This window comes from Ciconia boyciana, chromosome 8 (genome assembly GCF_034638445.1).
Source record: "Ciconia boyciana chromosome 8, ASM3463844v1, whole genome shotgun sequence".
Lineage (NCBI taxonomy): Eukaryota > Metazoa > Chordata > Aves > Ciconiiformes > Ciconiidae > Ciconia > Ciconia boyciana.
In genome coordinates, this window is record NC_132941.1 from 14,973,927 (window position 1) to 14,999,676 (window position 25,750).

The following is a 25,750-nucleotide window of genomic DNA, read 5'->3' on the forward strand; positions in this document are numbered from 1 at the left end:
AATATAGAGCTTTATATATCCACGTTATGTCTCCGTAAAGACAGGCATTCTTTTGCAGAATTAAAAGGAGTTAATCTGACAAACTGTTCAGCAGCTCTGCTTGGGATGCTCTGACTAACTTGTGGAAATTAGGTTTTGTATTTTGGATAATTGGTTTAACACAGCACAATTTTAAAATATACACAGTTTTCAGGTCATTCCTTGTTTTTGAACATGACCTTGTATTCCAATCTAGGAATGAGATAATCATGGAGAAAATTCCAGTAAGAGAAGAGGTATAGTGTCTAGTTCTGGCACAAAAGACACAGCCAAGTTTGATATCCTGCGGTATATATAAAATAACCTACAAAACCTAATTATAAAATAGGTTATGTATTAAAATAAAATGTAAATATCTTTGTCACATGGCAGAGATTATTATTTGTTTCTTCCAATATCTATCCCTATCAGTCCATACTCTTTCACTCCTCCCAGTAATCAGATGTTATAACTTTATTTTCTTTAAATCTTTTCACAAGTGTCTGTTTTGCTTGTCATTAGTGGAAGTGTCCTGGTGATTGTTTGCATCCTATTATGACCTGGTATTGAGCTTTAATTGACTTCATTATCAATATTCATGGATTTGTATTGTTTGTTATGGTGACAACATTTCATAATAAATGACAAATCATTCTGACTTCCCCTGAGATTCTGTGTAATAACATTATTCATGATGAATTCTTTAGGTGTGAATGGAATAGGAAAGGCTTTTGGAATTCTTTTTGTCCTAGATGAATTAAAGGTCTATGCCTTCTTAGATGTTTCTGTTCTCATGTAACTGTATTAACACTTTACTGTTATGCTGTTATTTCATCTTTCATTCCCAAAAGGTTTATATGCTGTACAGGTTAACACACTTTACTTAGATCTTACTTACATAAGTAGTAATTTATTTAAGTGAATAGCCTTGTCAGCTTCTGGGAACTAGTTTATCTAATTAATAATTACAGCTGTGTGTAAAAGATGTGTATTCAATCTCTGTGCAAGTATTCCCTTGAAACTACTAGAAAAGCTGTTCATTTATAGAAAAGCTAAAATAGACAAATCAGGTATCAGTTCTTGTGCAGGGAAATTCCCTTTGTCTGTATGACTTGATCTCAAAAAACCAAAATGCAGCCATTTCATTTAGAGGCACAAGAACTCTACAGAGAGAGCTACACAACAGAGGAGAAGAGAGCTCCCATGGGAAGAGGCGCAAACGTTTACGAAAAGTTTCATTAGGCTCCTAGTGTTGTCCCAGATTTCATCTTTAAGCTTCTTCCCTGAAAGATACCAACACATTCACATGCAGGGTAAACTTCACTGGAATTAATTTACTACATTTGCATAGCAATTGCTTGGTTGCAAACTCATAGCTTGAATTTTGATTGGTTTACAATGAAAGCAGTAAGTTACTTATTATAAATTCATATTACTCTTTTTTTCCTCATTTCATTGATTGATTACCTATTTATATGGATTTTTCAAATGGAATTTCAAGTATTGATGTGGATTATCTGTGCAGACTTTTCTAGCATATTGTCCATGGACTAGTAACCATTGATATATGACTAAACAAATTCACTGAACAAATTGTCCTCTTGAACTCATAGTTACTATGAGTTAACTATGCAGTAGACTCAAATGTAGTCCCAAACAGTTAAATCATCTCCCTTGGAAAGGGAGATGGTTCCTGACTTGGATATCAAGATTGAAGGTTAGAAAAGCCATATAAGCCTATAATGTGGAGAGATGGCAGGCAGCTTTTTTGCTTCATGGTGCAGCAATTGCTGAAGGTCAGGGAAAACACCGATCACGTAAGTGCAGGCACTACAGGTACAGATTAAGTTTGGACTAAAACCCAGCCATTTTTTGCATTGCAAGAGTCTGTTTAAAGCTGACTTAAATATGGGCAGATTAGATCTAATTTACAGCAGATACATGCTTTCATATAAAATTTCGCAGTACTTTAAGCTAAAGAACTCTATGTAAAGCACTAGAGCTTCCTCTGTTACTCCTACTCTTTACCTGTTGCAAATCAAGCTGGATAGAAGGAGCAAATAGGAACAGCATTAGATCCCTAAAGCAAATCCTGTTCTGTTTATTGCTACAGCAGGTAAGGGTTATGGTAAGACACTAGATAAGCATTCAGCATTCTGGTGCAGGAGGAGGGCAAGGACATATCATGTTCTTAAACCATTTGAGAATTTCTGAAGAAGAACAGATTCCTCCAAATATTGTTCTTATTTTTCTTAACTATTAAATGGTTATTATTATATCCTACTGTTATTATATCCTTTCATTAGCTAAAACCATAAGCCCAAAATCTTACAACTATTCAACATGATGGAATTAGCAGTAGTTATGTATTCCTAAGCTTCACTTAGTTTAGAAGTAGAGACAGATTGAATCCATGTAAGGATCTATTTGAGGTATGAGATAAGTTTATAATACTCAGATACAGTTTCATGCATGACGCCAAGTTCAGGCAATAGTCACAGTACAGCTTCTTCTGTAAAACTTCTCTTACAAATAGTGAGAGTTTCACACAGTCTTTGACATGAAAGTAAGCTTGTTGGATATTTTTTCTAAGATTGATTTAGAAATGGAGGGAGAGATCTAGATGTGGAAGTGTGATGTAACACACTCTATAGGCCCATCCTACTTCTAAAGGTCACATATTTATTTTGTTTGTTTATTGCATGCATATACAATCAAAGACTTTTATAATACTGCTTTTGAATTTTTTTTAAAAATTGAAAGATTAGGCATTGGTTGTGAATACAGAGACTTGATAATGTACAAGAAAGATTGAGTTCAGTTGACTAAAGAAAAATATCTTTCCAGTATAATTTGAAAAACACTACCCACATTATTATTTTTTGAGTTGGACATATTAGAAGAAAAGAATGGTTTTAATGATACAGCGTTGAAACAGGTGAGAAACAGGTGACTAACAAATAGCTGCATAGTAGCAAACTGAGGCAAAATCTGGAGTAATTCATAAGATTTCTATAACTGTTAGTTAGACATTGTTTTCTTTCTGGGAACAGTCCAGGATGACACTTTGACAGATTCAAGATTGATTAGAAGCTCGCACTTCACTGGGCAGCAGAACAGTGTCTTGCTAGTGTCTTATTCACACCAACATGTGTTTCTTTGTGTCACCTGTCTTCTGTGATAGCCTTTGGTCTTTTCAATCAGTTTCTGTCCTAATTGCATGTTCTTTTGTTCTGATAAATATCTTGCACTTGGGAAACAATGAATGTAGCTAATGCAGCACTGAAGAGATAATGTATCTTGAGAGGATTTCTCAGGTAGCAAGACTGCCTTGTACTATCCTTGTAACCATCAGAAAAGCTTGGAGGTTACTTTGTAAGATGTTGATTTACTGTCTTGGCATGCTTTAAAAAAATAGAATCTGTCTTCAAAGCTACTGTTCTATAACAATGTAGGGAAAAATACGGGATATTACTTACTGGCATGATACTAAGTATACTAAGATCAAAAATCAAAAATTACAAGCTGTGGTTTTGACTGATCTGAATGCCAGCTTTCAGTCCAGTTCACAGCTTTGAGTGGTAAGAACTGGAATTTAAATATTTCAGGCATGCATTACTGTACATCTCTGTTTTCACACACTTTAGCACCAGGCCTTTGGTTGCAATGGTTCTTCAGAATAAGGTTTAATGTAATTGAGTAAGTTCCTCCAGCATAATGAAAACAAGATGCCACCCAGTCTTGCAAACCGAACCTTTTGAGAAAGGTGCGCATTAATGTTTGAGAAAAATAGTTCATCAAATAACAAGAAAATCCCACAATGTTTAATCCAAAATGCATCTATATCTTTTGGCGTCTAAACATTTGAAGTGACCTAAAAGAAGTAGGAATATACGCACTTGATAAGTTTGTTCCTAAATAATTTTGTGAAGTATAGTAAGTAGTATAATAAAATATAATAAAGTATATACTTTATTAGTATATACTATTTTTATAATTATAGTATATATATTATAGTATATACTATAATATTAATTATAAATTATAGTATATACTATTAGTATATACTATAATTTATTATTATACAGAAGTATAATAAAATGTATAATAAAATGTTAAGTATAATAAAATGAAGTATAATAAAATGTCATTTGGCTGTCACTGTAAACCCTGTCCAAGTATTTGTTCTCAGTAGGAATTCAAGTTTCTATATAAAACATCTTGCCTTTTTGTGTACGTGTGTATGTTAGCTTCTGCACTGATGGAATTCTACCTATTGAAGATTCACAAAAAGAAGATCTTTCAGCATTTTACTGTCAGAGTGGAATAGAATTCCTCTATCATACTGTAGAGTTGTGCCCTGGAGAGTGTTTAGGTTGTCACAACATGTAAATGGTAGTATAAATGAAGCTATTTCACAGAGGATCTAACAGTAGGTCTTGAATGACAACTTGCTTTATGCCTCTTTGCTTATTGCTGCATTAGAAAAAAAAAAAGTACCCAAAGATGACAAAACAAACTTCATAATCCAGGATCCCTCAGTTCTAGAACATTTTTCAAAATTTGTTCTTCCCTATTCCTCTATTGGTTCCAATTTAAGCCTTCTAAATTGCCATTTCCCAGTAAACAAAACGTATGATTTTACCTCTCTGCTTCCTCTGTCAGTGCAGCTTAATTTTTCAGATTATGATCATAAAGAGAATTTATCTTATTTCATTTTAGTTTGACCCTTTATTCTGGCTGCTGTCCTGTTCATATATGGAAACTATCTTTAATCTTGAGCTCGTGTGATTTGTCCAGCTCCATTAATTAAAGCTCCAATAACTAGAGTGAGATTTTTGCCTCCTTTCACGTCAATGACAAAACTTGGATTTCACCTAGAGATCAGTCAGTCCTTTGAAATGCTTAGAGCACTAAATTCAGGTTTAGTGTCTATAGGTACATCACAGGATGCCTCAAAGCCTGCGCAAGAGGTTTGAATGCTACTATTATGGGTCTTACCCAAAAGAAGGCAGTGAAACATATATATAATTAATTATAATTGTTATTAATTAAATTATGTTAGTAAAATTCAGGACAAGCACAACTTATGCACTAAATTTATAGTGTATCAAATTAGTGACTTTGTCAAATACAGAAGTTTAAGTAGTTGTTATCTCCCTTTCCCGGTACCCGTTCTCAGCTACACAGAATAGCTTACTATCTCTCTGTCTGTGATGATACAAAAGTTTGTTGGGTCATGTTGTTAAATTGGAACACGAAAATAACCTAACTGGAAAATAATTGTTAAAGTAAGCTGTGACTTCCTGAATTGGCTTTAATGGAGACAGCAACAACCCATAAATGTATAGTCTAAGCGTGAAAACACACTAGGGAGAGGAAAGTACTTCCCTTGCAACAAACAGTTAATTATGCCCAGGAAGAGGAAGGGTAATCAGGCTGCAGTTATTGATGGGTTATCTTTAACAGCTGTGCAGATAAGGGACTTGGCTCAGGGGTATTTCTAAAAGCAAGCAGGAGTGGGCATCTTCTTTCAGGAAAATATGAAGATCAATATCAGTGTGAATTATGCCTATGAAAATTTTGGGGAAAAAGTGGAGGAAATACTTGAATTTGAAAAAAATATGAGTTCTGCTATGAGGATAAATGTATACCTTGAAGCTTCATTCACTTTCTCTAGAGGTGAGTCAAAAGATGTAGGTCTTATATAAAACTTCAGTTCTTAATGATTAGGTAAGTAACCTGAAAAAGAGTGGGGGAAGAAGAAATTAACAAAAGCATATATGTAAGCATATTTTAGTTTCTGTTCCTGTGTTACTAAACAATTATATCTGAATGGTTAGAAGATGGATGTTATTGCTGTGCTATGTGTTTTAGGGAGGTACACAAGGTGATATCAAAGAAATGAGAAGAAGTTATTTCATTACTGTAGATAATGTTGCTCTCAAAATGCAAGCTGATAAGATAAAATGTAGTACCTTCTCCCAAAGAAACTAAGTCCTCACAATTTTAGTGTTAAAACAAACAGACAAAAACCACTAAGAACTCAGAACTGTAAACTATTCGAAGTGAAAAACAGCAGTAATGTAACTGATGTAAACATATGCTTGAAGAAGATAATATAGCTGCTGAAACGTATGATTGTAGACAATAAGAAAGCAAATGCAAAAGAAAAAATGTATGGTCAAATTTAAAACTGAAATTTTACTACAGAGATGAGTAACTGGTTACTGACCTATAAGCAAGTTTTGTTCTCTGCTCTAGTTGTTTGGAAACAGAATTTTTAAGTGCAACTTGAGCATCTGTAAATAGGAACCTGTGTACAGGTATAGATTTAATGCTACAAAAAAAGTATCTTGGAGTAAAGTCTGCCTTTTGTTGTCATTGAGACACACAAAAATATCTCTGAGGTAGTTGGGTAATGCTAAATTATATGAATCTGTGTGAGGCTTAAAAAAGTAAGTCTTACTGTGACATAGCTAACTGTGGAAAGCCTAGCTCACTTAATTCTCCTTTGCAATTTTATCAAGTCATTCACTTCCCGTTAACGTGATTATGGACACGTACTGCCTACAGTTCTTCCTAGTGTTTTACTAAACTGCTACTTATTGCACAGCTTTTTAGTGTTATACTGATTCTTTTATCTGTACTGTATAATTGAGGCCTATGAAATTAGTTAAAATTGAATTACAGCTTTATAGTACAATAATCCTTAATGGGATACCACTTTTATAATTCCACATCCCAGATATACTTTCCAATAAGAATAGTGTTCCCTTCTACTAAGTGCATGAGTTGACCTGAAAGCTAGTGGTGCAAAGCACCTTCTTTTCAGCTGGAAACTATTTCAGTGCAGTCAGCTTCAGATAATCTCCTGGCAGATGCTATAAGGAGGACAAGTTTATTGTAGCCCAGGTGTATGTAATATGACTAAAGTCACTTTGGCCTGATATGCAAGGCTGTGGTAACAACTTCTGCATCTAGTGCTTCACTGCACCAACAGTTGGAGATATTCCCAAAGAACTTGTGCTGCTGCAGTCTAAATGAGTAACAGATGTGTAAATCCTCCCCCAAAAGTTTCAAGTATCTTATGAACTTATCATATACTTCCAATGCACATTAAATTGTGCATGTTTCAGAAGTTACAGCATTAGAAGCGTAGTACTTGAAAGTACTCTTTTTAGTATTCTAAAGAACACAGAAGCTGTTCTTCATCTTTACGTATTCTTTGTATCCTCCTTCTGAACTATAAAAGAATGCAGAATAAAACTAGAAATTTCCATCAGCATCCTTATCCCATATTCTTACAAGAATGACCATTATCAGATGCTTTTCAGGAAGTTATTTAAAGGAAGAAAAACAAACAAACAAATGACAGTTTTGTGGTAATATACTACCCAAGTAGAACTCTGCTTGAGCATTAGAGATTGATTTAAGCACAAGATGTTAGTTCCAGCATGACTGTTGCTATTGGGGAGTGGAAATTGCCAATTAAGAAATGTCATAATATGTCATAATACAGTGTAATTATTTCAAATTTTCTTCCATCATGTATTTCCAGTTACATTCAAAGCTGACAAAATCGACATTAATGATGAATGGTTAGAAATCAATGCAGATGTTCAGGACTGCCTATTGCAAACAAATAAGCATTCAGAGGATGTCATTATTTGTCTGTATGTGGCCACACTGTGATTGCTATATAATTAACTGCTTTACAACCAAGTCTGTAGTGAGATTTAATTTTACACAAGTGCCATGAAAATGCAAATTGTCACTGAAATACTAGACCAATTTTAATGTATTTGGGCAACATAACTGAGAGGGAAAACATCTATTAAATAGAAGTGTCAGTGTAACTTTTGTTTTCTATTAAAAATCAGCTTTTGATAAAACAGACTGAACATCCCTCGTTTATCTAGCCTGTGCATTCCTTTGCACGTAACTGTCTTCTGTTGGCAAATTGACTGCAACAGATTGGTTATTTTGATCTTTATGGCTAGGAGACGTGGAGGCCAGCTAAGTTTACTGCACGGTGCATCAGAACTTTGACTTAGGCTGCTTGCTGAACTTGTCATATCTGAATATTGCTGGAATTCTCATTATGAGGCTTCTCTTCTCGTTTTCCCCTTCTCATTGTTCTTGTGAACTGCACTGGTTCAGAGACCACAGTTAGGCATTATGTTGTAGGAACAGTGAATCAGTATGATTTTCAGGTACTCTCAAGGCATCTGTCTTGTTTGTTTTCAAGCTTTTTGGTTGTCTACCATGGGGAATTAATGCTCTTCTAATTGTCAGCTATGATTCCCTTATTTTCTGACTTGATGCTTGTGTGAAGTTCTCCTAATCTGCTGTTACTGCTTATGTTCTTTGTTTCAAAAAATTATAGCAATGTATTTGCCTGGAACAAAATATTTCCTTGTATGTAGTTCAGTTAGCAGTACAGATCATTCCCAGCAGTATCTGGTGGTCTTTGCTACTCAGAGTTCCTGTAAACTGCATGTCATCTGGAGGCTTTATTCAATATTGAGAAACTGTGTTCTGCCAGGTAACTAATTATTTTTAATAGATCTGAATAGAAATTTAACAATCATTTGTTGTCTAAACTGGACTAATCACTCTGTCAGCAGGAAGAGGACAAGTAAAAAGTTGCTCCTACTGTGTCTGTCTATGCTGAGTTTTCATGTGGCATAAGAAGTGTATCCTAATAAGGAGAAGTGTATTGAACTACTTTACCTGTCTGCACTGCTCAGCAGTCTGATCGCAGACTAATGACTTTCTAAAAGTGTTCCAAACCAGTTAAATATTTTTGTCTGCCTGTGTACGTTATGCCTCAAAACTTAAGAATACTCTTGACCCTACTTACGTTAAGGCAGAAAAAGCTGTTTTTTCTCTGTTCCTTCTGAATCAACATTGACAACCACCTCTCCATCTGACCTTGAGGTAAATTACCCTAATAATTCCTAAGGTTAATTATTACCTAGTATTTCCAGTCAAGTTAACAGCTGCGGGATGGGGTGAACTAATTACTAGTATCATTTGGCTGATTTACCTTACAATAAAAAAAAGTGAATAGATGTGAAAAGGAAAAAGGCTGAACCTGCAAACATGCAGCCTCAGAGATGAGGGCAAGGGAAGACAAGCCTCTTCATACTTAGTTTGCATCACGTGCACTCATCTGTGCATATCGGAGAACATTTCTCCTCAAATAAGAGCACTACTCTAAAAGTCCAAGATAATTTAGTAGTAATGTGTGGACCTAGGGATATCACTGAAGGCTAATATAAATATGCTGCAACTTTATTTAGTAGACAGGCCGCTATTGTCTTCTGTAGCTTGTACCTATAGAATTTTACTGTGTACTTCTATTTTGCTACTTAACTCTTATTGTACAAGGCAGTATCTTTTGAGTTACTTAGATTCTTGCAAGAGTGGTAGAGTCTATACTAATTATTTTAACCTGTGCTTAACAGCCATGAAATGAATTAGCATTTTTCAGCTTGAACCAACATTCTTCACAGGTGTGGTGAAATAGCTGAATAATGAAACCTCATTATAATTGGCCTGTGTAACTGTACAACTTCTGTGTGTGGGAAACCAATTGCATAACAGATTCTTATTTCAAAGATTTATTAGAGTTGTCTTAATGATGCTTATCTGATCAAATATAAGTTTTTGTTGTGGTGGCTTTTTCATGGGGGGGTGTTGTTTTGGGGTGTCTTTTTTTCCTTCCCTTGTAGAGCTTTATTCCAGACCTTGACAGAGGTATAAATGGTTCCAGGATGTCTTCTCAGTAACTCCTTTAGTGCAGTTGGCAAAGCCTTGGTGATGGTGCTAGCTCTGTGTCTCACAAGGATATGCCTTTACTGAGAAAATTCAAAGGTTTCCTTTTTTTTTTTCCTCTCTTGGTGGTTTGGGGGTTTTTTTGTTGTTTTTTTGTTCTTGGTTTTTTCTTCTCTCCTCCTGCCATTTGATGTCAAAGACCTTGTAATCCTGACTTATTAACCACTATAATCGGGAAATATATGCCTTTACCAATGTTCTTTTATACTCTGTTAATGAGAGGTGGGGGTCAGTCTCTTCTCCCAGGTAACGAGTGATAGGACGAGAGGAAATGGCCTCAAGTTGCGCCAGGGGAGGTTTAGACTGGATATTAGGAAATTTTACTTCCCTGAAAGGGTTATCAAGCATTGGAACAGGCTGCCCAGGGAAGTGGTTGAGTCACCATCCCTGGAGGTATTTAAAAGACGTTTGGATGAGGTGCTTAGGGACATAGTATGGTGGTGGTCTTGGTAGTGTTAGGTTTACAGTTGGACTTTGATGATCTTAAAGGTCTCTTCCAACCTATAAGATTCTGTGATTCTGTGAATGATATAAGGGGCAGGGATCATGTCTTTTCAAGCCAGTATACTCTTAGAACTAATGGAACCCCCTGTAATCCAAAGCAGATACTGTGAGCCAGTCTTCTCTGCTTGAGCATATCTTAATTGCTTCAGAATGCCTGGATAGATGGGAATTGTTTCAGAATTGCAGTTTAATCTTTCATTACAGCAGAGAAAATCAGTAAATGGACATACTGCCATGTGTTTTGCTGTAGTTACTGTCTAGTGTCTGCTTATTTTTCACTTATTTTTCCCTGTATACTGAATCAACTATACGTATGCTGTGTTCTGACTTTACAGTCAAATCACCATCAGGTCTGGGGACTCTTCACTGTAAACATTGTTTTATTTTATCAACCCAAGTAGAGAGCGGCAGGGTAGCTGGAAATGAATGGAGAAAAGATGGGAGAGAAATGTGTTTCTCTACCCTTATCTTCAATTGTAATGAAAATAAGACAAAATATTAATTATCAAAACTTTAAAAAAAAAAATTTCAACTTGTTATATTTGATTTTAACATTCAAATCCTAGGAGAGAAACAAAGCTGTCTGAAATAGGAATATCAGGCTTTCTTAGATTGTTACTTTTAGTTGCCTTTTGGAAAAAGTGGGCTGGAGTTGAAAATAGATATAAATAATGGAAAAACACATTAGATGATTGTCATTAACCTGGTCATCCCCTGCAACAAATATTGATCTAGCTCATGGTGTCATGTCATTCATCAGATATGAATAAAATAAATCTTCCATGTTGAGGGCTAAATAGATCATAATGAAGTGTTTTCCTCCATTGTTTTCCATAGCTTGTTTGGATTTAATATTGACAAAGCAAAGCCACTTGTGAATCTACTCACTGAAACAGTACTTACTGAACAGCTTGTCATGTTGAGTAGGAGGATGAGAGTGTAACTTTGGATCAGCTCTTTTCCTGCTAAGTGTAAAGTTACCCTTATGCTAATTACCAGGATAAGTTTTCATGACTTTATATTAAGAATAACTTCCACAGAGCTAGTATTTTCTAGTATATAGAGGATACTATATACAGAGGAAATGGATGATGGTTCTAGCTGACTTTGATACGCTTGTCCATAGACTTATCAGAGCTCTCTTAATTTTTTTTTTTCCCATACTTTGCTGTTCTGAGCACTTCCCCCCCTCCCTCCTTTCTACAGGAGAAATAAAGATCAAGCTGATGGAAGTAATTTTGCAAAAGCAAGATGGGCCAGGGCTATTCAGAAGGTAAGAGCTGCTCTTAAAACTACTGATGTGTTACTGTAATTTAAAGAACTTTCTCAGATGGAGGGAGAATTTAGCATAAGGTTTCTAGTACGTGTAAACTGCTATTCAGTTACAGCAGGATGTGAAGATGTGACTGCTGAGTTTCTGATAGTAGAGACAACTCCTTCTGTTGGTTCTTAAATCTGTGTGGTTCCCTTGCCTCAGGATTTATTTCTGCTGAAACAGAAAGAGAATGAGATTCTGAAACTTTCTTTAGATGCATGAGAAATTATTGTAGTTTGGCCGTTTTATCTGTGTTGCATACTAATCCAGAAACCATAACTGCACACCTCTATTTCTGCATAATTTTTGATACTGAGAAACCTAAGTGCTTCAATAATATTTAACAAAAAATGGTTTTAAGAACATACTTTTAATATTTTTTCCTAGAAAAATCTTTTAAGTTATACTGATGATACCACTGCCTAAACAGGTATTTTCTTTATTAGATGCGATAATTAAAGGAAATTATTATGATCACTTGCTCTGTTTATGTGGTCAATAATGGTACCAAGTATTTTCTTTCTTACTGTTGCTCCTAAACTGTACAAACCATTGCCTCACATGAACAGTTGGGAAGTCAGACATCATCGTTTTTTTGCCCAGGTTGCTCAGTAGTACTAGCTGTCTTGTCAGTTGTGTGCCACTTCTGGATAAAGGAAAGGAACTAATAATCCAACTCTTAAAATCCAATTTTTTGCATTAAACTGTTCAACTTTGGTAATGTTTGGTGCGCGCAGGCGCGCACAGCTGTGCAGTCCCTCCACGTGGCTCTTTCTTGAAGTGCATGTATAACTCTCCATAGAATGAAGTTGTTCTCTCCACCCTCGCAGCCTCAATCTCTCTGAAAGGGCTGTATGTGGCAGGGAGGTCGTACACCTAGTAGGAGTTGAATCTAATTGCTGTAAGTTTGGCATCACTGCCTTAAGTGTTTTTTCTTTCCCATGAAAAGGAAAAGAGACTAGTGAATATCACTTGTCAGAGCAGGAAGAAGTCATGTGTCTAAGCTGCGGTAACCAGTCATCCAAGACAATGTACACTAGAGAAGCACAGACAGGGCTCTTCATGAGGCAATGCCTGTATTTAAAAAAAATAAATTTAAAAAAATTCTATGTTTTGGGGAAAAAAAGTGTTAAAAGCAACAATGTATCATTACGTGTTGTCATTGAATGGACTTTTTTAGGTGTGGTGTTGGGTGGGTTTTTTGTGTTTTCTTGGGTTTTTTTGCTTTTCTGTAATTCCTTTTCAATACCTCAATTCTTTTAAAGCAACCAAGCTCTTTCGAAGCATTGCTTCAAAAGCAGCTGTCTATACTATACAGTGTTTGAGTGGAAATTATTTCACACAGCTCTTTCAGATTGGTGTTTTGAAAGAAGCTTGAGGTAAGTTGTGTGAGACCTTGGATCTTAACACCCAATGTCTAGTAAATATTTTGTGCATTAAAAACTGCTCCTGCTCACTACTCGCACAATGTGTTATACAGGAGAAAACTAGCTTATAGAGGGGAGCTGTGTCTTTAAATAGTATTCTGTTTCTGTATTTTTACTTTCTATCAGTTGCTTTCCAGCCTTGACTGTAGTGCAAAACTACTGCTGATAACTTCTGAGAAACACAGCGGTTATGTCTTTAGTGTGTACGGTGACCTACTGTCCCGTCCCATTTGGTGGGTTGCGAGATGGGTGAATCTTTTTGATTCCCCGAGCGTTTGTGTACCGACGAAGGCCGATCTTTGCTCGGCAGAGCCGTGGGGCTGAGAGAGTCACAGCAGTGACTCAGAAGAACAGTCTGACTATCAGCCTTATTAACTGGCGAACTCAACAAACGGACAGACTTAACGAACTAGCAAGCCCAATGAACGAACAGAGGCAATTTGGCAATGGAGCTATTTTCCTGGCAACCTGTCACAGTTTATCTAAAACTCATATACCCGAATATATGGTGGAAGAGTGGAGGAAGAGAGAAGCAAGAAAAGGAAAGGAGAAGAGAGGAGGATAGAGAAAGGAAAGGTATCGCCACCCCTGGATCCTGCGATGATGATGACAGGTGTGGCAATCCTCCGGTGATGGGTGCGCGTGTGGTTCCGTGGGGGGCGTCTTTTATACTCTAGTCCCACCTCCGGTTATGCCCCTTGAGGACTTATATGGTTCTTGTTCTAGAAAGTTCTCAATCTTCTGCGCAGGCAGAGGGGAAAAGGGGTGGTCGCGAGGGGTGTCTCGGGTGGTCGCAAGCCCCTTCCTTAGGTCAACTCTGTGAGACCTCTGGCCATGTATGGTAAGGTCTGTTGGAACCCAGAACTGTGCATCCTCCGCTGTGCTAGCCAACCCCTGCAAATTGCGTGTCGCCTCGCCACAATGTTTGAGACATTAACTCTTTCAGTCTCTCGCGCCTACCAAAAACCTGAAAAGTCATGGACTTATCTTCCTGTCTCGTTTGTGTGTAGGCCTTTTGGAAATACCGCTTATTCCCAGGTAGCGTGCTATACAATGCCGCTTCTATGCTTTTATGGCAAAGCCAAACCTCTGTAGTGGTAAATACTAGTTGAACCCCATCCAAGTTGCACCTTCATCAGTTTCTTTTGAGCTATATTTTTCCTGCTTTTTCTGGGGACCAATTCTTATTTCTTTTTTACTGAATTCTGTTGGCTTTGTGATAATTCATAGACTAAGCCTCTGTGAAAATAGTGGGGAAAAAATATCTGTTTATACTGGGGTCTCATGAGAAGAGTGCTTTTCTGATTCAAATGATCTCAGTTTCTGCATCCTACTCTGTCACTGGTTTGATTTTTTTTTTTTTTTTTTAATGCCAAATGTTAGCTCACTAGAGGAGGTGGGCAGGACAAATCCTGGTCTATCTGACATCAAACACAATACTCGGGTATGCCAAAGAATCCAGTTTTGCTTTGTAGACAGAGATTACGATAGTCTTAAGATGCTTTTTCAGATTTTTTTCTGTGAACAGTCACCTTTTAGTGCTTGTCTAATTGCCTACTTGGTGGGATACATTTATTTCTGAGTTTAAAACCAAATAACTAATGTCACGTGGTCAGTAACTTTATGATTTGATGAATCATCTGCATCTCATTCAGATGTTAAAAGAAGTGTTTGAATAAAGGAATGTTAATATTGCGCTTCTTCCCACTACCCTTCTTCAAAGTAATTTTGAGGTCGGTGGTTAGACAATAGTAAAGTAAACAAGTTAATATGCATGAGCTGGTATCTTGGGTTTTCACTATGCCATTGAATTGTTTTCTGTAGCAAAGTAGTCAAAATATCTCACCGCACTGAAATGAGGACAGATTGCTCAGCAGTTAATCTAGGATCAGGTTGGGACTGAAAGATGGTGACAAAGTTATTGTAAGTCTTTAAAGAATTTGAATATCAGGTGGATGGGAGATGTAAGCAAATACCTCATGTGGAACTCTTTTTGAAAAGTGAAAAATTTCTATAAATATTTAAAGGATCATTTAAATCTTGAGTTACTGTTTCATTGTAAGCTGTGTGTTAAACTTTGGTCTTCATATGCTTCTAATTCTACATTTAGTAGAAATCTGGGACATCAAAGATTATGAAAACACGGCTCTTGAAGGGCTGAGTTCTCTTGCAGAGAGAGATGTAGATATCAAAGGGGAGGAAACCTTAATCTTAAAAGTATTTAAAGCATTCTAATGCTATATAACGGAACATTATATTAGGATTTTTTCCATGGAAATGGTAATAAGGGGAAATGGACACCTTTTGTATTCTCAGTTGGGTAGCTTGTGTTCTTATCATGATGCCCACACCAAGCATGTGCCTAATGCTGAAGATTAGTCAGAACTCTGTTCTAAACCTATTCTTAATAAACGGCCTTTTTTAGTAAAAAGTGGATCTGTATATAATGCAAAGTTACACGCTAGCATTTTATTCAGCGAAGCTTTTGATTTTCCTGGGCCTATGCACACATTAAGAGATCTTGCACAAAGCAAAATTAAATGTATGATCTTATCACTTGTTACATCAGATTTGTAGTTTGCTTAAATGTAAATAATTTCTTTTCCTTCTTTTTTACCTACAAATTAATTTGAATAAGATTTTTCTCCTGATAAAGTTATTTTGCCTGAAATATGCTTATGTCTTTAGTCCTTTATGCTTCAGTGGGTTAGGTTGTGGGTTGCCTTGGTCTTTTGGCTTTGTCTTTTCTTCAGGAAGAAAACTGGTTTTCAGAAACAGCACACTGGTATCATCCCATCATTGGTTTAGTACAATTGATGTGACATTAAGTGCCATTCTTTGCTCAAAAAGTCTGAGAGGCATGAAGGATGAATCTCTGCCAATGCCTAATCAAAATAAGCTTTACACTTGCAAGTATTCTTGTGGCTAAAAAAGGGTCATCAACAAAAAGAACAGGCAGCACAAGAAGATCAGAAAACTAAACAATCCTGATGCATTTTACAGAAGATATAATATTCACAGAGCCTCATAATGGAGGCAAGGAAACAGATACAGTAAAATAAGTAATATTCCACAGAAAGTAATCTCTGCATGTAGGTATTTATACTGTAAGATCCTGCTTCCCCAAGAAGGGAATTGTCCCTATCCATAAGGAACTGGAAGAAGAAGTAACGACCTTTAGTAACCACAAGGAAGGTTTTTAGGCATTGGAGCAGGCTGTAGGTAGGGTATCCATCACTGGAGGCCTTTAAGAACAGAGGAGCAACAATATTTTTTTGGTTTTGTGTTTGTTGGGTTTTTGTTTTTTAATGTTCTTAGAGTTTTAGGGAAGTGGGTTTAGCTTGGAACAGAGATAAGTGTGGGTGGAAATTTCTCAGGTGTACGGTCTTTAAAACAAACTACTACAAAACACCTGCCCATAAAGGAGAATTGGAATGCTATTGCTTCAGGTATTTCCTCACAGGTGAAACAAACATGGATTCTTACTGCACTAGAAAATATATAGGTGGCTTAAGTTCCAGTAAGAATATTTGGAATGTATGCTTTTAATGCTAACCTATGGAAATAAGAAATCAAATTAGGCAGTTCTGACCAAATATGAGATGACATCCAGTGGTTCACCAGAGGCATTGTAGCTAATGAATATTTACTCAAACATTGGCCAGAGAGGAAAAGTGCCACACTGTTATTTTGGAGAATGTATCTTTTTATACAATAAATTGCCTCAGTGTCTGTTTGAAATAGCAATAGTTAGGCCTTCTTGCAATCATATAGGATATAGCAATGCTAAAATAAAAGTATTAGGGAAATCCTTCCCATATGTGGGAGGGGAGAATAGTTAAGCATTTGAGGGAAAACTGCATATCGGCTTTTAAAAAGACAATGCAGGGCTATATAGGGTCCTTTAATTGCTGCTCTGCTTATTGTTTAAAAACAAAAATCCAAACCAGAATTCTTTTACAATAATCCAGTCCTAGTATCTGTTTTTCAGTTTCACGTTCACTGTACTGCTAAGAACAGTGGACAGGTGGGGTTTTGTTTGTTTGCCTTAGTTCTCTAACAGATTTGAAATGAGTGCTATGAAGTACTGGCAATAATTATGAAAAGATGCATTTAGAGGTTTTTTTTTTCTTTAACTCAGTGTCAGCCTTGAGTACAATCAAATGGATTTTCCCCTTTCCTCCCTTCCACCCCAGTTCTGTATGTCACTTTGATTATATCTTTAGCTAGTCCTATGTGTAGGACTTTAGCTAATCCTATGTGTAGTGGAGACTGTTTTGCTGCTGAAATATAATCACTGGAATAAATGTCACCTCTCTGAGATGGATATGCATTTTATAAAATACAGACCATAGTAATTCATTCCTAAGGCTAACATTAAGCAGGAGACTACTCATGAGAATTACCCCTTGTATCATTCCACAATTGTGTTTAGTGATAATAGCAAGTATTGGAAACAAAAGATGGTGAAATAGTGGCACTATATTGACTGGTCTTATAAGTAATAGTGACACAAATTTATCTAGGCAAATCTTCCCTACATGCCTTATTTCTCGGTTTGCAAAATGAGCATAGCACATCCTTATGTCACAGTCTATGCCATTAAATCAAAAAATACTGGTGTGTGTTCCAATATTAAAAAAAGATGATATAGAATTAAGTACTCACTGTGGATTGTTCTTATGCTCTTCTTTGTGATTCATCGTTAACTGTATGATGGATGCAGTGGTGATGCTCAGTATGAAAATGCTCACTAACAGAAGTTATCAATAGCTTAGTTCTGTCAGCACTATTGATTTACTGTCTTATTCAGAAACAAAATGTGATAAACTAATACTAAAGCAGATATTACACAGTGACAGCAATGGGAATTTAGGAATGGGTAAGCAGAAATCATTCTTTGTTTAGGAGCCATGGGGTTATGAGATTAATGCAAAGCTTCCCTTTAAAAGATTTCAATAGGCACAAAGAAATTGCAAATTTTTTAAAATCAATCTTTCAGTTGAACAATTTTTTAACCCTGCGTTCCAAGTAATATTTTGTATGCAAGTGTGTCTTGAAGTGGGAATAAACAGGTATTTCCTTTCCATGAAGTGTTAATAATAGATATTTTGTATCCTGATGCAATTCAAAAATAATCATAGTGTTCAAGTGGCAATCAGCATATTGATTGGGCTAAATGACTGTCAGCAAACAAGCTGCATTTCTTAGTCTTGTTAATTATTTCAAAGATGAAATATTTAAACAAAAAGTGGCAAACTGACAATTTGGAAACAAATGTTGAAATGCGCTCTTTTCAATTAAGTGAATATAGTATCAGTGCAAGTTTATCAACTTTAAGACATTTTGACAATGGTTTAGAATGTTAATTGATGTTATGAGGAAGCTCAAAATATCTGAGGCGTTAAAGGACTTTCTGGGATGTTTTTTCTTTATGAATCGCTTTTGTTAATTATGTGAAGAAAATTATTGATTGGTTATATCAAGCAGTTCTACTTCTGTGGTACAAATGATCTTGACTATCTTGTGTCTGAACTGTTTGAGTTTACATGAAGAAGGTAAAAAGGTCAATGTGGGGAGATTGGACTAACAGTTCTAAGATCACTTCCTAGTTGCCCTTGAGGCTTTCAAAAAGTGGTGTTTTGAAAGTTTACTTTGACAAAAGGTGATTCATTGATAAAGGCAGAAGTTCAAGAATGCATCTCACTTGTGTTGTGGCCACTGAACACACAAGGAGTACAATGCTTGCAAATAGCATCAATTATTTCCTCAAAGAGATGATGTGAGATTGATTCATCTTCATTCATGGCTTCAAAAACCATGCATGACTTCATCCTGATTGCAGCCTGGAATACATGGTTCTAAGTAGAGATAATGGATTAGAAATTGAGCTAATAGGTCAGGATAACAACTCGCATATCAGAGGCATGAAGGAAAGTCATAAAAAGCAATAAATATAGCTAGTTGTATTTTGCAAGCAGTTGCAAGTTTTATGCTGCTCTGTTGGTAAATTATCTAGCACAGATTAATTATAGTTGATTATGTTTTAAGTTAAAATTTATTCCACCACCTTGTCTTCCATTTCTCATGGCTTTTGTGAAGGATATATACTATGTAAAAAGATAAAATCACACTTACCTCAACTTTTACCAAAGACTGCTTTTGTTTCTTTTATTTTCTTTCTTTCTAAGTAAACTCACTAGCATATTTGTGTTTTTTCTGGGATGAGTTCCTCTGAAAGTTTCTTGGGGGGAAAACGTATCAAAAAGTCAATAAAATTTTGAAGAAAATGGAAATGTCTTTTATCTGAATAAAGCTACAGTTAACTTATTTCAGGCTTATTTTAACTTAAATCTTCCTATGATATTGTGAGTTTAGGTATTTCATGATTTATCCCCCCCGCCTTTAAATCGATGTGAAAGTTAGAAAGTGCTTTCTTCAGTTAATTGAAGTTATTAAGAACAGTAGACCCTAGGAGAAACCTTTATAAGCTGCTGCACCATTATGTGAGGATTCTGTTAGGCAAGGTCTGAAAAAGAATTTTCACTTTGCTTTCCTCTTCAAAAAGTGAGATATCATGATTCACAATAGAGGGTAAGAAACCTAAGCTTTCTCTCTTCACTGTCATAAAAGAAAATCAACAAACAGAAATGTAACATACTCTCTTCCACAATTAAACTTCAAATTTCTCCTTTGCTTCAGAGTTCAAAAAGGGACCATTGTAACATTCTTTCCCTTCCTCCTGTTTCAATACCTATTTCGAGTAACCAAGTTATAGCATTTTGCAGGTTGTCTTTGGACTCATGTTAAATGATTTATTAATGGTTTTATTGGTAGCCTGTGGCTAAGTCAATGTGCTATAGAATTATACAGCTCCTGGAGCATATTTGTAGTTGAATTACAGAGCGTTTTGTGAACATTTGAGGTAATGCATGTAAGGCTGTGAAACTCAACAGGGTTCTTATCAGAGAAAGTTTACAAGCGAGAATGTGTGTTTCACATAAAACAGGAAAAATAAGCCAGTTAGTATGAATCAACTGGGCCGTCCTTTAAGGCCACCATTCTGTGGAGGCAAAAGCTGGCTTTGGAAAGCAGAGAAGGTACTGAGGATGAATAGTTAGGATTGTGAAGGCAGGAATCCATTAAGTTAGAGAGAATTGGGGTTGTTAATTATAAGGATTGGCAGAGTACCTCTCATGATGGCAAGAAATGGAAAGAAGTCCCAGGGTGAGGAGAGAGAAATACTGGGATGACAAGCAATCATATTAGTGGGAGATCTAGGACAGGAAAGACAGCTGAGAGCAGCCAAGAATGGAGCCCTGATGAACTCAAAATCCTGGCAAAGAGAATGACAGGTCATACACTGAAAAGCTAATGAGTGATATTGATGGGATCTAAGCTAGAGAGAGAGGGTCAGGGAAAAAAGAGATCCAGGAGAGCAAATTACCTTGCTTCCAGGTTCATGATAAATGGTGTAACCCTTTGCTCTGGCAATCCTACCACTGCGAGCAGGATTGTTGCAAGCATGCAGCTTCTAGAATCCTTGCAGCATCTGCCTTAAAGTTTCTACTTCATCATTATGGATCTTTCTTGTGATCTACCCTCCTTACTCATTTTCAAGTTAGTGGGGTTGGTTGTTTTAATTCATTACCAAAGAAATTTTTATTTTCCAGTTTGATGGTGTGCTCTTTATTGCTGAATCTTTCCATGCTCTTGCCACTCATGGCAAGTCTCAAGATGTTTTGTAAATAATGCTGTTAGTAGTGCTGTTAAGTATATACTGAATTTAAGTATGACTGAGGGTTGTGTGGAATGGAGATGCTGTAAGTCTCCCAGTCTAGGTCAATTTTGTTCCAATGTGCTTTATCATATGCAAAGAGACTCTGCAAGCAGGATAAACGTGACTTAAGAGTCCCGAGCAACTATTTGTTTCTTAATATAAACAAGAGAAAGTTAGGATTAGGAAGTTACTAGGGTAATCATTGGTATGCGCATCACCCTGATAAGACCGACTGTTTCTGTTTTATTTTCATGTTCCACTGGTCTGGGAAAGCAGAGAAAGGCGTCCCTCTGCCACTCCTTGAAATGGGCTGATCCTTGCTGATATTGAATTGCCATGCTCGGATCCTCTTTCCTCTCCCCTTTTATAGCTTTTCATATCAGTATGTTACCTCTGAAATCCTTGAGCTGCGAACTTTTACCCCCCCCCTTTTTTTTTTTCTTTTCGGTCTCCCTGTCCCCCCTGCCCTTCTTGTCTTGCTCACATCATAATTACAGCTTTCTCAGTAAAGCTCAGCCAAGGTCATACACCTGTATTGTATTTGAGGAGACCTTGGATCAAAGAAACTTGAACCCCCAGGCTGAAGGTAACCATCAGTTCCTCAGCTGGGACTAGAATGCATGCACTGATAGACCTGAGACAGGAAAGGCCCAGGAAAGTCTAATGCATATAGTCAGATCTGAGGCAGCATTTGCATATTGTAAGGGTTATTTTATCTGGAACCAAGGATAAAGAATCAATAGAAATAAATTACTTTTAAGAGGAAATAATAAAAATTGACTTGTATAATAGGGCAAATGTGAAAAAACAGGTAAATTATGTTACTCTGAGTTTATTATACTCTCCTGTCAATAGCACCAGTAATAATTTTATATGTAACTTCAAGAGAGTAAAAATAAGTATTTGCATAATGCAGCTGATAACTGACAATTTTAGGATAAAAGAAAAAAAAGTAAGAATATTCCTGAAATATAATGCTTATGTGAGTCCTTGACCATTTTACATTAATTTCTGCAAAGACCAGCATATTCTTCTGCATAAAGTACAAAGCTGCACAATGAGTTAGTTATATTGCAGTTGTGGAAGAATAATGAAGATTAATATTCTGCTGAATCTTCTGGTGTTTTCTTCCAGAATCAGACACAGTTTAGTAGAACAATAGTCTGATTTAATATTTAGAAACAGACATACTGTCTTTTCTGGGATTAATGAAGAGTTTAATGGTTTAATAGTTTAATGCATAATTTTAAGTTGCATAGTTTAAGAGTTTAATGCATAATTTAATAATCTGTAAGAGATCAGTTAGTGCAGAAAATGTTGTAATTATGGCAAAACATAAAGGGACACAATAAAAGAAAGCAAAGGATCAAACTAAAAACAGCTCCTTACATGAAAAGTGGCAACTGAGTCAGATTCTTGATTTTTAAAAATTCTTTAGCAATAATTTTTCTTTCTTTACTTTCCTAGACAAGGAAATTGAATAGTCTCTAGAACGAACACATTCCTAGAGGGCAACAATGAACAAAAATAGTTATACGGAAAGAACACAATGGGAGGATTAAATTTCGGGAGTAACGTATGTTGTTCTTAAGTTACCACTTCAGTGCATAACATTATGACTTTGGGTGCTTCATATATCCGGATGGGGAGAAAGCTCCCTTTTTCCTCCTGAGAAAATAACCAATGCTTGGTTATTGGCCTTTCTTGATTTTTTTCTTTTTTTTCCTTTTAGTTGTTGTTGGGCTTCTCCCCATCTGCCCCCCCCCCCCCATTTGCTTTTCACTGTGATCCCATCTTGTGATTCTTTCTGAAATCAGGGGCAACTTTTGTTTTAACTGCAGCTGCCAACAAGCTGTTATCAGATTTTTAAATTGTTTGCCTGTTCCCTGTTAATTGCTATTAAAAAAACCTCAAAAGTGGTTTTATTTCACTTAAAATTATGGAGTCTGAATTCTGTTATAAACCTAGCAATTGGTTTAAGGAAACAGTGGAAAAGGTTTAGTGCAGAATAAGAAATGGCCTTAGCCTTCATAACTTCAGAAACTCCAAAACACTCATCACAATCATCTGAAGTAAAAGTCTAAAACAGCTCATGGGTGGATTCTATGCACTTATGAAGTACCAAGATTTGTATCTCATGAATAGTTATTTTCTCTTTTCCCCTCTTATTATAAGGTCTTCTTTTTAGAAGAACACACTGAGCTTTAAAGAAAGTAATCATTGTATAGAAAAAAATGTTGGAGAAGAATATCTTTGAAACTCTGTGTGTTCTTCCAAAAAAAGGGGAGTGGGGATGCTGCATTCTATACATTTCTTTGTATTTTTAATAGACTAGGAATTCTATTAAGAGCTGTAGAGGTGAGAGCTTTCATAGAATCATTAAGGTTGGAAAAGACCTCTAAGATCATCTAGTCCAACCATCAACCCAACACCTCCATGCCTATTAAACCATGTCCTGAAGTGCCACATCTACATGTTTTTTGAACTCCTCCAGGGATGGTGACTCCACCACCTCTCTGGGCAGCCTGGTCCAATGCTTGACCACCCTTTCAGTAAAGAAATTTCTCCTAATATCCAGTCTAAACCTCCCCTGATGCAACTTGAGGCCATTTCCTCTCGTCCTATCGCTAGTTACTTGTGAGAAGAGACCGACCCCCACCTCACTACAACCTCCTTTCAGGTAGCTGTAGAGAGCAAGAAGGTCTCCCCTCAGCCTCCTTTTCTCCAGGCTACACAACCCCAGTTCCCTCAGCTGCTCCTCAATAAGACTTGTGCTCCAGACCCTTCACCGGCTTCATTGCCCTTCTCTGGACACGCTCCAGCACCTTGATGTCCTTCTTGTAGTGAGGGGCCCAAACTGAACACAGTATATGAGGTGCGGCCTCACCAGTGCCGAGTACAGGGGGACAATCACTTCCCTAGTCCTGCTGGCCACACTATTTTTGATACAAGCCAGGATGCCATTGGCTTTCTTGGCCACCTGGGCACACTGCTGGCTCATCTTCAGGCAGCTGTCAACCAACACCCCCAGGTCCTTTTCTGCCGGGCAGCTTTCCAGCCACTCTTCCCCAAGCCTGTAGCGTTGCATGGGGTTGCTGTGGCCCAAGGGCAGGACCTTGCACTTGGCCTTGTTAAACCTCATACAATTGACCTCAGCCCATCAATCCAGCCTGTCCAGGTCCCTCTGCAGAGCCTTCCTCCCCTCCAGCAGATCAACGCTCCTGCACAACTTGGTGTCATCTACAAACTTACTGAGGGCGCACTCAATGCCCTCATCCAGATCATTGATGAAGATATTAAACAAGACTGGCTTGTGACCGGCCGCCAACTGGGTTTAACTCCATTCACCACCGCTCTCTGGGCCCGGCCATCCAGCCAGTTCTTTACCCAGCGAAGAGTACACCTGTCCAAGCCATGAGCAGCCAGTTTCTCCAGGAGAATGCTGTGGGAGACAGTGTCAAAGGCTTTACTGAAGTCTAGATAGACAACATCCACAGCCTTTCCCTCATCCATTAGGCGGGTCACCTGGTCGTAGAAGGAGATCAGGTTGGTCGAGCAGGACCTGCCTTTCATGAACCCGTGCTGGCTGGGCCTGATCCCCTGGTTGGCCTGCACGTGCCTTTCCATAGGTTAAAACAAAATTCAGTAAAAGCAATGTCATCACCTCCTGTAACTCAGTGTCGCTGTCTCGCATCACATACCTGCCGTATTTGAAAGCGATACCACCGCAGAACTTGCGTGCAGCGACGTTCCCGGCCGGGCCGGGCCCGGGGCGATGCCGCAGAGCCGCCAGCAGGGGGCGCGCTGGGAGCGGCATGGCCGCGCTCCGCTGTGCCCGCAGCCGGTGGCGGCAGCGAGGGCCGGGGAGCGGGGGGCGGTGCGCAGCTCTGCGCTGAAAGCAGCCAGCGTGGTTTCCGTGGGATTGGCTGGAGAAACCTCCTTTCTACTCTTCCCAGTTTCACACACACACACACACACACCCCCCCCCAGTCTGAGCATCTCTGATTAGGTCAGAGGATTACGATTTAGGAACTGATTGATCAGATTTCAGAATTGACACAGTTACTGCCTTTCTTTAATGAAAGGGAAGACGTATCCATGCCTTAAGCAGACCCGGGAGGTGAGGGGCGGGAGAAAGATAGCGTAATTCTGTGACGGCTTTTTCCAACTTTCAGGCTGAAATCCATAATGAAATATAAATTACTTCTAAGTTGTTCCATCAGTTTATAATTGTCACCATTTCAATATAACTATTAAACAATAGAAATAGTCAAATTATATCTATAATAGTTATATGTTATTTAACACTGGTCTTATTACTTAAAAATAGTGATGGAAATTATTAAAATATTTTCACTGGACAGACTTTTATTCCTAAGAATTCCAAGAATCATCTCTTGAAAGTCATGGTCACATAATCCTGGAAATAGGCACACAGAATAGCTGTTCTCTCCACGAAGGCTTATAGCTGCCCATTGGGGTTTGGGTTTTTTGTTTGGGGTGTGGTTTGGTTGGGGGGGGGCAGGTGGTGGTGGTGTTTGGGTTTGGTGGGATTTTGATGTTTTTCTCCAATAAGGTACAGAGATTGGCTAGAATTGCGTAACAAATTGCAGCATCTCTGTATGTAGTCTGTATTTCTCCTGTTGCTTCTACAGGTGGGAGTTATATCTTTAACACTGTGTTTATGAAGTACAATCAGTGTGAACCCTTAAAGGTGTGGTTCTTTAAGGTCAGCTTCATCAACATGTGAGGTTACTGGCAAGTAACCACAAAAATGCAGATGGCCCACACGCGCAAACTGCTCCTTTGTGTGAGTTTATTGAAGGCTGACATGGATGCCTTTTCAAGATGCATAGCAGTTTC

At 37.5% G+C, this 25,750-nt stretch overlaps 1 protein-coding gene across 1 annotated transcript in view; it reads left to right on the forward strand.

Annotated features, from left to right (window-relative positions):
- LOC140655580 (uncharacterized) overlaps positions 1–24,783 on the forward strand; it is a 50,690-nt gene extending 25,907 nt beyond the window's left edge. Inside the window, exons 7-8 of the mRNA XM_072870292.1 lie at positions 11,572–11,638; positions 24,517–24,783. Coding sequence (XP_072726393.1) covers positions 11,572–11,638; positions 24,517–24,783 — 334 coding nt within the window. The remainder of the gene's footprint in view (positions 1–11,571; positions 11,639–24,516) is intronic.
- The last annotated feature ends 967 nt before the right edge of the window (positions 24,784–25,750 follow it).